At 43.3% G+C, this 14,038-nt stretch overlaps 1 protein-coding gene and 1 pseudogene across 1 annotated transcript; both read left to right on the forward strand.

Moving 5' to 3' along the window:
* The first annotated feature begins 4,146 nt into the window (after nt 1–4,146).
* On the forward strand, nt 4,147–5,431 carry LOC101349607 (olfactory receptor 13C7). The gene has a single exon (XM_004372278.2). It carries the CDS (start codon nt 4,475–4,477, stop codon nt 5,429–5,431), a length of 957 nt encoding a protein of 318 aa, XP_004372335.1. The 5' UTR covers nt 4,147–4,474.
* Nucleotides 5,432–11,392: 5,961 nt separating this feature from the next.
* Nucleotides 11,393–12,343, forward strand: LOC101349868 (olfactory receptor 13C7-like; annotated as a pseudogene).
* The last annotated feature ends 1,695 nt before the right edge of the window (nt 12,344–14,038 follow it).

Here is a 14,038-nt window from a genome sequence, read left to right on the forward strand (position 1 = left end):
ACAAACCCGTTGCGATCGAGTTGATTCTGACTCATAGCGACCTATAGGACAGAGCAGAAGTGCCCCATAGGCTTTCCAAGGAGCGGTTGGTGGATTCGAACTGCTGACCTTTTGGTTAGCAGCTGTAGTGCTTAACCACTGTGCCACCAAGGCCCTCTCTCTCTGTCTCTCTCTCTCTCTATATATATATATATGTATGTGTGTGTGTATGTGTATATAGTCTAGAGTTGGGGGACATAGAGCCCGGCTACAGAGGGGCAACAGGAGCCACTTGGATCCCGATTGACATTCCACTGTCTATTCAGCCGTGAGACCTGACTGTGCCACTGTTCTGCCATGAACTGGACAACGTCTCCTAACCCTTGAGGAAATCTGAGTGTAATAGACAGGGAGATTCCTGGCATTTAGATGGCAGAGGCCAATGATGCTAGACATCATAAATGCAAGTCATTGTAGCCCAACAAACGAAGGTCCTTCTACCTACTCCCATCCAAACATCAACATAGCTACCTCATAGGGTTGATGGAAGCATTAAATAAGATGGAATTCGTGAAACAGTTGTAAATAAACGGCAATTCTTATTAGCATTAACATTTCACTGTTATCTCAAATACAACAAATCTGTATACTCCTCAATCACAAAAACTATTTCTTAATCATATCTTTATTTCCAGTAAAAACTGGGCACAATAGATACTGAGAAACTGTGTACTGAAATGCCAGAAACAACTCTGCAGCCTCACCCTCCCAACACCAGCCCAGCCCCTCCTTGCTTCCTCCATATCTTTCTTCCAGTTCTCAAGTTTTGGTATCTTGGCCATTGTTGACTCTTCTCTATCTTGCATCTCTCACCCCAGATTTATCTCTACATCCTGTCATTTCATCCTCCTAAATGTCTCCCAGGGCCACTCTCTCCTTCATTCCATTATTTTGACCCTGGGCTGGTTCTGCACACTTCAGACCCCTCCTGCGCCCAGCCTCCTAGACAGCTTTGTGGCATTCTCACTCACACCTCAGTCTATAGATATTTCTACTTGACAGGGTCTCCTAACTCAAAGACCCATTTCCAATCATCAAGTCTCTACCCCCACCTCCACTCTTTGGTGCCTGGCGCTTATAACATGCTAGTAGCATAGAGATTGTTTAGGGGGGTGGTAGCACTGACAGCGAGCAAGCTGGGTCACTGTGTGGAGGGGAGGAAATGTCTGAGTGGTCAGAGAATCTATCTGACCCAAAACTTCCAATGACTATCTGGGTCACCGAAGCCCTGCTGCTCTTCTTCCCTTCTTGGCTCTTTGAAGGCCAGTAACAGAGACACCATGGATCAATCATTGTGATCAAAGCCCAGGAGAGAACTCTGATTACCTTGAGCCAGAAAACTTTCTGAGTTGAGGTTTCCTTGTAGTGAGAGGGAGCTTTGGGTAGATTTCCACAATATTGTCTAATTGGGCCTATGGGGTGAAGTCTAAACTCTATCACCAAACTTTAAATTGCTTCTGGGATAGAACCTGGCCCCAAGGCAACCTGGCCCTTAAATTCCTGAGAGTCTTGATGAGACCCTTTGGAGAACAGTGTGGAGCACAGAGAAGAGAGGGTATGGGGCCCATTGCCTGGGCATGGCTTCCTAGCCCACCCTGGAGTGCAGCCTCCTCCAGGCTGGGGCTCCTGGCTGAGCTTCGGCCTTGAGTGCTCATCTTTGTCTCCTTGTCTCACTGAGCCCGATGGTCAGACAAGGGTACTGTGAGCAGCTGTAGCTTCTCAAGCTAGGGTAGGGTTGGGCTCTGGAGCCCTCTTCAACCAGTGTCATTTAAAGAAACCAGTGAGTTAGAAAACAGTTAAAGAGTATATGGCCATATGCTGTCAGGGCAGCTCTGAGAAATATGGCCTATGTGACCTGCTTGTTTATGGCTAGGTGGCACCCAGATGGACAGGTGACACCACAGATAATCACTTCTCCTGACCCAGGTGAGCTGGCAACCCCACCACTCCACAGGCCTGCCTTCCTGCAAGCAACAGAGCCAGCCTGGGGTGGACTCCACACTGGGTAAGTGCTGGGTGACCTCTCTGGCCAGCTCTCCCCCAGTAGGGAGGGAAGAAAAGAGGCTGTGTGTGAGGGAGCTGTGCAGGGATGGGTAGAACTGGGTAGGGGAAAAGGTAACTATTTCCAAAGCTCTGAAGGCTGCTACCATGCCAAGGGAGCAGACATGTTTTGCGTGAACACATAAAGCTGAGTTAGGACCAGCGAAGGTAAGGAGAAGTTAGAAAAACACAGATTTCAGGTGCCTGAAGAACTCTAACAACCCCAGCTTCCTGTCAATGACACTGGAGGCCCCGATGCCCAGTTGCTAAAAATGTTAAAACAGAGGCTGAAAAATCACTTATTGGAGAGAGGACACTGTAACTGGCAGGTTCGCAGTGGGGACTGGATTGATTTAATATTCAAAGATCCTGCCAAACCTCAGATGCTGCGATCACTGATACTAAAGGAGCTCTTCTCTATAAATAATTCTCCATCCCTTAAGGGCTGTTAAACTGAGATTATCTCTTTGGAAATGTCTCATTATAGCCCTCAATTGTCCCCAGTTTCCCTCTTCCCCAGCCTTGAGCAGAATGATAGCTGTAGGAGTTGTCTGCAGGTGGCATTCCCACCCGCCCACCTCATAGGACCCCTCCACCCACCAAGGCTCAGTGGACCTGCCCAGTTCTCAGCAGAAATGCCCCCCACAGTTGTAGATTTGATCAGAGAGCCTGGTCAGAGTATGGAGAGGTGGGAAGCTCAGCCTTGGAACCAGGACTCAGCTCAAGACCTGGCTCTGCCCCAGCAGGCCACATGACCTTGAATAGATGACCTCCCATCAGCTGCTGCTGGCACTGACCACACTACTGTGCCACTAGAAAATCAGCCCCCTCATGGGTGGGTGGATTGCAAAAGGCTTCCCTCTAATTGGCAGACCAGTTAGAAAAAAGTGCCCGTTCTTCAGGACAGGGCTTCAAACTAGTTGAATTTGTATTTCCATCCCAGAAATACTGAATCAGAATCTACATTTTAACAAGATCCCCTGATGATTCTTATGTATAATAAATTTTGAGAACCACTGCTCTATTAGTGATTCTCAGAACTGGTCCCTAACCAGCAGTATTAGCACTTGTTAGAAATGCAAATTTATTCAGGACCACGTACAATTCACAAACCTGCTTCAGGGCCATGTACAATTCACAAACCTCTCTCCTGACCTGTTTCTTCACGTTTAAATGGAGATGTGTTGAAATAAGTCAGTGATTCCCAAGCCTGGTGCACATCAGAAGTACATGGGGACACTTATTTTAAAAAACAAACAAACAAAAAACAGATTCCCCAGACAATCTGCAAAGGTAGTATCCAGCAATCTGTATTTTTAGCCAGCACTCAGGTAGCTATAATGAAGCCAGTTCCCATCCATTTGGGGCACCCTCCAGCAGGGTCTGATGACGTCTGATGTTCCAAATCTCTTTGACAGTAAAATCGTAATGATCTACAGCATGACTCTGGATATTCTGAGAAGTTGAGTAGATTTACATATGATCATGTCTTTGAAGCTTCCAAATGGCATTGAATGGCATTTCTATTGAAGGTGATGTGGATGTGACTCAAGGCCCCACCCAACCCAGGCTAAAGATGTGAATTATGAGCTCTGACAGTCAGGTAAGATTTTACTCCTTGGGCCAAATCCTAGGACGACAGAGATGCAGACAGGTCAGGTGTGGTTACAGAAGGAAACACACCAGTTCTCCTCTCCAGATGAGATTTCTGGAGACTTTGGTGGGGACTCCATGCAATATGCTCCAGAAATTCAATTTGGTCAGAGTATACAGAGAAAAGAGTCAAGATTAGATAAACTGATTCACACTAACTAAACTCACAAAATGCTGGACATCAAGCAAGAAAAAAAATAAACTCTTAAGGAGATCAGAAACGGTTTTCAGGCCAGCACATTCTATCCCTATGGGACTATCTGCATGAGAGATCAGATTATAATAGAAACTTGCTAGTGAGCAGGTACAAGATCCAGAGCAATGGGTCACATGACCTCAATGGCCATGAACACTGAGCTGTGATGGCCTTTGGTACCCAATTACATGGCGTAGATAGAGTTACTCAGAGGCCCCTGCTTTCCCCGAAAGTGCTAGAGACACACCACATATATAGATATACGACTTTGATTTAGGAATAATAATATCATTGATTAGACAGAAATGTATTTCATTTCATTAAGTTTTATTAAATTTCCAAAGTCTGCTCTTCATGCTTATCAGTGATACACAATCTGGCTTTTAGATAACTTGGTTTTACTAGTTGAATCCCAGAGGATAAATTTATTTACAATTCTAGGGACATCATCCTGTGATCCCCATGTATTTACACAAGCACAATATCAAAAAACAAATCTGTATTTTCTGCCTTCAATATTCCTAGGGATGAAACAGAGAGTTTGAAATGGAAGCTCCCAACCAGTCTGCTGTGAAAGATTTTGTCTTACTGGGACTCTCAGCCCACCCAAAGCTGGAGAAAACCTTCTTTGTGCTCATCCTGCTGATGTACCTTGTGATCCTATTGGGCAACGGGGTCCTCATCCTGGTGACTGTGTCTGACTCCCGCCTGCACACGCCTATGTACTTCTTCCTGAGGAACCTCTCCTTCTTGGACATCTGCTACACAACCTCTTCAGTTCCCCTAGTCCTGGATGGTTTCCTGACCCCAAGGAAAACTATTTCTTTCTCAGGCTGTGCTGTGCAAATGTTTCTCTCCTTTGCTATGGGAGCCACTGAGTGTGTACTTCTGGGCATGATGGCATTTGATCGCTATGTGTCCATCTGCAACCCCCTTAGGTACCCTGTGATCATGAGCAAGGCTGCCTATGTGCCCATGGCTGCCAGCTCCTGGTTGGCTGGTGGAACCAACTCCTTGGTGCAGATTTCTCTTGCAGTACAGTTACCCTTCTGTGGGGACAATATCATCAACCACTTCATCTGTGAGATCCTGGCAGTTCTAAAGTTGGCCTGTGCTGACATCTCCATTAACGTGGTCAGCATGGGGGTGGCCAATGTGATCTTCCTGGGTGTCCCAGTTCTTTTCATCTTTGTCTCCTACATCTTTATAATTACCACCATCCTAAAGATACCCTTAGCTGAGGGGAGGCGAAAGGCGTTTTCCACCTGCTCTGCCCACTTCACCGTGGTGATCGTTTTCTATGGGACCATCCTATTCATGTATGGGAAGCCTAAATCAAAGGACCCCCTGGGAGCAGACAAACAGGACCTTTCAGACAAACTAATTTCCCTCTTCTATGGACTTCTGACTCCCATGCTTAACCCCATCATCTATAGTCTGAGGAACAAGGATGTTAAGATGGCTGTGAAAAACATGGTGGCTCAAAAATGCTTTACCCAGTGATGGTGAGATATGTCCCATGATTCACACACTCTGATGGCTCTCACTTGAGAAATTTAAATGCAATGTCATGCTAGATGAGGGACAAGTTGAATTTAGAGCTATGCTACTCAAAGTGTGGTCCATGGACCAGCAGTAGCAGAATCACCTGGGAAACATGCAGAATCTTGGATCCCATTCCAGACTCGCTAAATCAGAATCTGTATTTAAGATCCCAAGGTGATTCATATGCATGTTAAACTTTAAGAAGGATTGGTTAAAAGTGTATAGTGGATGCTGTGGTGTGTTGCTCAAATCCCCAGCCCCACATGCCAGGGCTGAAGCACTCATTACCCCAGCTCCTGGAAGTGTTGGTGGCTGACAACATTCAGCTGAGTCTCTCTTCAGGCCTTCAGTCTCTCTTCAACCTTACCCAAGGTTACATCCCCTTCTCAGGGGCAGCCTGCATCCAATAATTGGCCGATGTCAGTATAAAGGCCTTGTGCTCCTCGCCTCAAATGGAGATATCACTAAAGGGCCATCCCATCTCCAGAGGTCCCCATGGCAATTCAAGTTCTCCCTCTGCTGTGTCCTGCTGACTTCACATCCCCACAGGTGATGATCTTAACAGCACTCCCCAGTAAATACCCTGCAAGAAAATCTCCCCATCAGAGGAAACACAACCTGAAATAGAGGACAACAGTCAATCTCAGCACAGATGTGTGAATGGTGTGTATATCAAATCTACGTGTCCTTCTTAGGTGTTTTATGTACCACTGAATCCCAAGGAAAGTAACTCACTGAATTCCTTTTGTTCAGAAGAAGAAAAAAGGGTTCCCTAAAAACTATTTGCCAAATTAAATTTCTTTACTTTTCATTTCTACAAATGGATCCTAATTTTCATTGTGTGAGTGTTTTTACTCATAAACAGAGAATAAGTAGAGCCATTTTATCCACTGGGCGTGAGGGCCCAGTCATGGTCCATGGAGTTTTCTTCAAGGACATTCAAAGACGTTTGAGGCCTAGAAAAGCTGTTGGCTAGTCGACCATAAAAATAAAATTTAAAAAACTAAGAACTCTTAATTAATAATTGTTTATTTATATGCCTGTAAAAGGGAACATTATGTCAACCACAGGAATTGACTGGGGAAGACTGATGACAAGGACCTTCCCCCAGAGCCAACAGAGAAAGAAAGCCCTTCTTGGGAGCTGGCACCCGGAATTTGGACTTCTAGCGTCCTAAACTGTGAGAGAATAAATGTCTCTTTGTTAAAGCCATCCACCTGTGGTATTTCTCTTATAGTAGCAGCACTAGATAACTGAGACACTGATTTTTAGCTGTATTAAAAAGACAGCCTAAAAAATTATTAAAGGAATTTTTAGCCCTGATTAGAAAACTACCCCTTCTCTTCCTAGTTTATTGCAGAAAAATACCAGTCTACAAAAACTATGAATGACTCTTCTAGAAGTGTCTTCATTTAAATTATAATGGCCATGTATAAAAGAATGGAGTTGGACCCCTACATCACACCATAACCAAAAATTAACTCCAGATAGATTAAAGACCTAAATGTAAGAGCCAAAACAATAAAGCTCCTGGGAGAAAATACAGGAGTAACTCTTCATGATATTTGATTGTTGTTGCTAGGTGCTGTGGAGTCGATTTCAACTCATAGTGACCCCACATGACAGAAGAGAACTTCCCTGTAGTGTTTTCTTTGCTATACTCTTTTACAGAAGCAGATCACCAGGTCTTTCTCCCATGGAGCTGCTGGGTGGGTTTGAACTGCCAACCTTCCGCTTAACAGCTGAGCACTTAACTGTTGCACCACCAGGGCTCCTAATACTTGATTAGGCAATGGTTTCTTAGATATGACACCAAAAGCACACGCAATCAAAGAAAAAAATAAATTGGACTTCATCAAAATTAAAATTTTTGGTCTTCAAAGAACACTATCAAGAAAGTGAAAAGATAACCCACAGACAAAAGATTTGCAAATCACATATCTGATGAGGGTCTAGTGTCCAGGATAAAAAACAAATAAACAACAACAACAACAAATAACACTATTAGAGCTCAATAACGAAAAGATAAATGCCTGGGTATACACCCAAAGAATTGAAAATTAGTACTCAGATATATGTATACATATGTTCATAGCAGAACTATTCACAATAGCCAGAAGGTAGAAACAGCCTAAATGTCCATCAGTGGATGAACAGATAAACATGTTGTGGTATATACATACAAAGAAATATTATTCAGCTATAAAGAGAAATGAAGTTCTTATACTAGCACATGGATGAACCTTTAAAACATTATGCTAAGTGAAAGCAGCCAGACACAAAAGGTCACATGTTGTATGATTCCATTTATATGAGATATACAGAATAGGAAATCTGTAGAGACAGAATGCAGATTGATGGTTGCCAGGGGCTAGGGGAAGAGAGAATGGGAAAAAATTTTTAGGGATACAGGGTTATTTTTGGTTGTTGTTGTATTTAATTGTGCTTTAGGTGAAAGTTTACAGCTCAAGCTAGTTCCTCATACAAAAATTTATACACACATTGTATTAGGGGTACAGGGTTTTATTTTGAAGTAATGGAAATGTTTTGGAACTAGATAGAAGTGGTGGTTGTACAACACTGTGAATGTACTAAATGCCACTGAATTGTTCACTTTAAAATGGTTAATTTTATGTTACATGAATTTTACCTCAATAAATTTTAAAAAATTAAAGAAAAATAACTCATTTAAAAAACGGACTAAGATTAAAATAGGCATGTCTCTTTAAAAAGATATACAAATGGCCAACAAACACATGAAAAAAACGCTCAACATTATTAGTTATCAGAGCAATGCAAATCAAAACCACAATGAGATAACACTTCTCACTCACTCAGGATTGCTATAATCAAAAAGACATACAATAACAAGTATCGTTGAAAATGTAGAGACATTGGAACCCACGTATGTTGCTGGTGGCAATGTAAACTGGTGCAGCTACTTTGGAAAATAGTTTGGCAGTTCCTCAAAAAGTTAAACATAGAGTTACTATATGACCCAGCAATTTGACTTCTAGTTATGTACTCGATAACTGAAAACACATGTTCACATAAAAACGTGTACACAAATGTTCATAGCAGCACTATTCATAATAGCCAAAAAGTGGAAACAGCCCAAACGTCCAACTGATGAATGGATAAACAAAATGTGGTATATCCATACAATGGAATATTATTCAGCAATACTGTAGAAAGAAATGAAGTACTGATACATGCTACAACATGGATGAATCTTGAAAACATTATGCCAAGTGAAAGAAGCCAGACACAAAAGATCACGTATGATTCCATTTATATAAAATGTCCGGAATAGGCAAATCCATAGATAGAAAGTAGATTAGGGGTTGCCAGGCCTGGAGAGAGGGAGGAAATGGAGTGATTGCTAACAGGTACAGGGCTTCTTTTTGGGGTGTTGAAAATGTCCTGGAACTAGACAGTGGTGATGGTTGTACAACCCTGTGAATACACTAAAAACCACTGAATTGTATACTTTAAACTAGTGCTAAGGGACTGTAGTGAGGGCCACCTATTCTTGAGCATGTGATGACCAGTGTGTCTGGATCAAGGTAAGCCTTTGGCCTCTCATTGTGTCACTTAATTTTGCAAAGACAAGTAGCAGCACCCCCTCAGACAGATGTAACATTGTGGTCAAAACACAATCAGACCCTAGTTAGTGCCTCTACTTCCATGAAGTTCAGCAAAGACAGCACGAGGAGTTTCTGAGGAACATTTCTTTGTAGTGAGAGTTGAGATTTACAGAGAGAGGTCTGCAACTTGTCTAATTGGGTTTATGGGACACAGACCCTAAACCCCTGTGAGGCCTGTCTCTTAGCAAACTTTAAATTGCTTCTGGGATTAAAACTGGCCCCCAAACAACCAGAGCTTTAAATTGCTACATGGCTCCTTGATAGAACCTCTGGAGAGTTGGGAGAGGACAGAGTTGAGGGTTCCTGCCCTAGGCATGTAGGCTAGGCAGACTGACAGGACTGGCGGTCAGCAGAATCTCAAGCCGTTCTTCCTCTTGTTTCCCCACTGGGTACAAAAAGCAGATGTGCAGAAGGCCAGAAAAGTGAGCAGCTAGAGACTCTTTAGTTATGGCCAACACTGAATTTTCTTTACTTTGCTGTGAGATTTGAAGGGAATATTTATCTCCAAGACAGCTAAACAGAATTTGCCTCCTGCTTCCAGGCATAGCTCCAACAGATGGGGCTAGACCAGGATGGTCAAGGTGGGCAGTTGAAATAATCATCTCCCAAACCCAGAGGCCTTCCAGCAAGCTCTGGCCATAAACCTTCTATCCTGGTGAATGTCCATTCCCATCCAGTTTCCTCACTAGACATAGACTGGGTTCTCTCCATGGCCAAACCTTCTTCAGGGAGGTGGGGAGAAGAGAAAAAGGGTGAATGAGGACCTGGTCACACTGGTCTCTGAAGGGCTTTCACAGGGGAAAGGGAGCAGGCCTGTTCTGGGAGCCTAGACCAGTGCAGGGAGAGGGAGGGACAGTAGAAGAAGAAAGTTTCTGCTCAACATAAGGGGAAACTTCCTAACAACCAAGCCTGTCTGACAAAGGAATGGGAGGTGTGAGCTCCACACAAACTCAAGGTGCTCTAAGCAGAAATGGGAAAATTGTGTTTCATAGAGAGTATTCATACAGTGATGAGAAGGAGGCAAGACCAGTTACTTTGCAACATTCCTGCCAAGTCTGAGATTTTCCAGTCAATAGTACTAACATCTAGAAAAACAAATGTCTTTTCCCAAATATTCTTGATGCCCAGAGCCAATCTCCTCTGGTAATTGCACGAGGATAAGTTCAAACTGTGTCTGGTTCCTACTACTCAGTCTTCCCCAACCAGCAGCAGTGTAATAGTCACAGATGAAGTTTGTCAAGCTCAGAGGCAGTTTCCAGCCTTCCCAACCCACACCCTTCACCGCAGTCCATGCCATGAGGCAGATGTCTTGGATAGAGGTGTGATACCTCTATTTTTCATGAGTGTCCTAGAGAGAGTGAGAATGATCAAGACTTCACAATCTGTCTTTCCTTCTTCAGTAGACCTGCTCTGGCACATAGAGGAGCAAGAATATATAACCAGAGTAGTGAGGGAAGAAGCTCTAGGGAGAAGGTGAGGAACGAGGGCTCCAGTTCTAGACTTGTCCTGCAGGACAAAGGTTATGGTTAGAAATGGGGATATGGAAGTGCTCCTGTTGGGGTCATCATGGTCTATTGGCCAGAAACTCTTTATTAACAGCACAACCAAGGAGGAACATTGTCTCACACCAACCAAACTCGTGAGAAGCGAAGTATAAACCAGGCATCAGATAACAAATATGAATGTTAGGCAGACCTGAGTCCTTCTGCCCTCTACCCATCGCTTTCTGTCCTTGTAGGATTCCATGTAGAGCCAAATTATCATAAGAAAGTTATTATACAAACACAGAATTAAAGCCATGGGAGTAAGCAGGATGATGTCAGTGGCCCACATCATTGAATGTGACATCTGAAGCCCTCAAGGACACTGCAGGGACAGCGGAGCTCACTTGCCTGGTCATTGCTGAAATCATGCAGTACACCATCAGAGTTCTCCTTTTATGGCCCCCACATAGACACATCCTACCCATTCCTCCCTTCAGGTATGTTAATACTATTGATGTGGCTAGAATTCTTTCACATGTACGGTTTGATTGAATTTCCAGGGTCTGCTCCTTCTGCTTTTGACCTGATACACATCTTGACTTTTAAGGTAACTTCAGTAGACAGTGAATTTTATCCTTAAGATGCTGGTATTACAACGTGGCATCTCAGAGAGTAAATTTAATTACAAGTTCTAGAAGCATCTCATTGTGATCCCCACATACTAACCCCTATAAACGTGTTTGCATCTTCAGGTTTCCTAAGGGTGATGGAGAAAATTTAAAACGGAAATGGCCAGCCAGTCTGCTGTGAAAGAGTTTGTCTTGCTAGGGCTGTCAGATCAGCCAAGGCTTGAGAAAACTTTCTTTGTGCTCATCTTGTTGATGTACTTAGTGATCCTACTGGGGAATGGAGTTCTTATCCTGGTGACTGTGTTCGACTCCCACTTGCACACACCCATGTACTTCTTCCTGGGGAACCTCTCCTTCCTGGACATCTGCTACACAACCTCTTCCATCCCTCTAGTCCTTGATGGTTTCCTGACTCCCAGGAAAACCATCTCTTTCTCAGGCTGTGCTGTGCAGATGTTTCTCTCCTTTGCCATGGGAGCTACAGAGTGCTTGCTTCTGGGCATGATGGCATTTGATCACTATGTGGCCATCTGCAACCCCCTTAGGTACCCTGTGATCATGAGCAAGGCTGCCTATGTGCCCATGGCTGCCAGCTCCTGATTGGCTGGTGGAACCAACTCTTTGGTGCAGATTTCTCTTGAGGTACAATTACCCTTCTGTGGGGACAATGTCATCAACCACTTTGCCTGTGAGATCCTGGCAGTTCTAAAGTTGGCCTGTGCTGACATCTCCACTAATGTGATCAGCATGGGAGTGGCCAATGTGATCTTCCTGGGTGTCCCAGTACTGTTCATCTTTGTCTCCTACGTCTTCATACTCACCACCATCCTAAGAATCCCCTCAGCTGAGGGGAGGCAAAAGGCCCTCTCTACGTGCTCTGCCCACCTCACTGTAGTGGTCATTTTCTATGGGACTATTCTTTTCATGTATGCAAAGCCCAAATCAAAGGACCCTCTGAGAGCAGACAGGAAGGATGTTTCAGACAAGCTTATCTCCCTCTTCTATGGGGTGTTAACTCCCATGCTCAACCCCATCATTTACAGCCTCAGAAACAAAGATGTCAAAGTGGCCGTGAAGAACCTAGTAAGTCAGAAATTCTTCGCCCAGTGATGGTGGGAGGAAGTGATGTATCCAGTGATTCTGTGCACAAAGAAAATCCCCAAGGAAACAACTGCTTGTAAACATAGACTTCCACAGTGGTCCTCACACATCAGTTTCATCACAAAACTGTCCAAACAGAATGTGCATCGAGATGGGGTTTTCCTGAATGACCAAGGAACACCCTCTCTTTAGGATGAAGATGGTTGTGCTAAATCACCTAGAACTAAGAATGTGACTATTAAAATTTATTTTTTTATTCAGACAAAAATAAACAATAGAAGGTTAAAACTTTGTAAAAATATATTTACATCTTTCTTTGTTCATGTGCAAACCAGCTGTAATTTGTATATGCCAATTATATTATTTTCTGCTTTACTGCAATGAAGGTCATGGCAGGGAGGAAAAGCCACTTCTTAACTAGTGTCCAAACTGAACCAATCTGCCATTGTGGAAAATTACTGACACCATGTCCCAAATGACACCATTTAACACCTCTTTAACTGCAGAAGTTCAGAGTACTTCCTGTTTAATTTTTTCCTGCTTAATATCCTACAGCCAATTTGGGGTAACTCCTTCTCTTACTGTACATAGAACATGTCTATTCTTACCCAGATTCACTGAAAAGGAGTTTGTGTCCACACCAGTTGAACTAGAGATATTACAGGTCAAGGATAGAATTACTTGTGTTGGTTGTTCTTCTCTGTCCACCTCATCCTGGAAGCTCTGCTGAAACCTGTTCAGCATCATAGCAACTTGCAAAATACTATTGACAGACAGGTGATGGCTGCACATGTGGTGCATCGGCCAGGAATCAAACTCACGTCTCCTACACGGAAGGCAAGAATTCTATCACTGAACCACCAATGTCCCCATATAGAATTACTAGCAATCTTCATTTAGATAAATCACTACTACAATGCAAAGTTTATATTTTGAGTCCCTTTGTTTCCCTGGAATTAGTGTTGGCTACCATCCAGGCTCACTTTCCTCTGTTTCTTCAGGATCTTGATTGGACACTGGCAACAATTACTCAAATCTACTTATAATTATCTTATGTGAGGTGGTACACCATTGCGGTTAAGAGCACGGACTTTGGAGCCAGACTAACATGGGGAGGAGGGGGTTCTGCCAGTGTAGGTTAGGGCATGTAAGAAAAATAGCTTCATTTTGCAGATCCTTGGTTTCCTAATTTGTAAAATGGAGATAAGTAAACCAGCCCCATAGAGTTGTTGTGAGGATTAATTAAGATAAGTTATGCATATATGTAAAAATGCACAGTGGCTGGCAAAGAGCAACCTGCCAATTAATGAATGAACATTTTTATTATTAATGAGATACGTTAAATAACTCTTCTAAGAAAGCTTTATGAATTTTGAAGACAGAATTCAATATCACACTTACCTGAATCTGTTCAGATTTATTGTAGCACCCTTTGGGGTAGCTTCTAGCTTATGAGCTAACAATCCCTCTTTCTCCCAGCATTTTCCCCAGCCATTCCTCTTCCCTATCTACAGAGGTGAGTTACTCAGATTTGCACTGTGTCATACTGATCCTACCTAGACTAATCTGATTCTTGCTAGGTTTTTGGGATTGTCACTAATACCCAGGAGTGAGTCCCTGGATTCATAACATGCTAACTTGGGAGTCATGTGGTAGTCATGTTCGGTCACGTGGACTACAGCGATAAAGAGAAACCAAGTCTTC

This window comes from Trichechus manatus, unplaced genomic scaffold (genome assembly GCF_000243295.1).
Source record: "Trichechus manatus latirostris isolate Lorelei unplaced genomic scaffold, TriManLat1.0 scaffold00016, whole genome shotgun sequence".
NCBI lineage: Eukaryota > Metazoa > Chordata > Mammalia > Sirenia > Trichechidae > Trichechus > Trichechus manatus.

What these genes read in the sequence shown, in the direction of transcription:
- LOC101349607 (XM_004372278.2), top strand. Translation starts at nt 4,475, where the DNA reads ATGGAAGCTCCCAACCAGTCTGCTGTGAAAGATTTTGTCTTACTGGGA.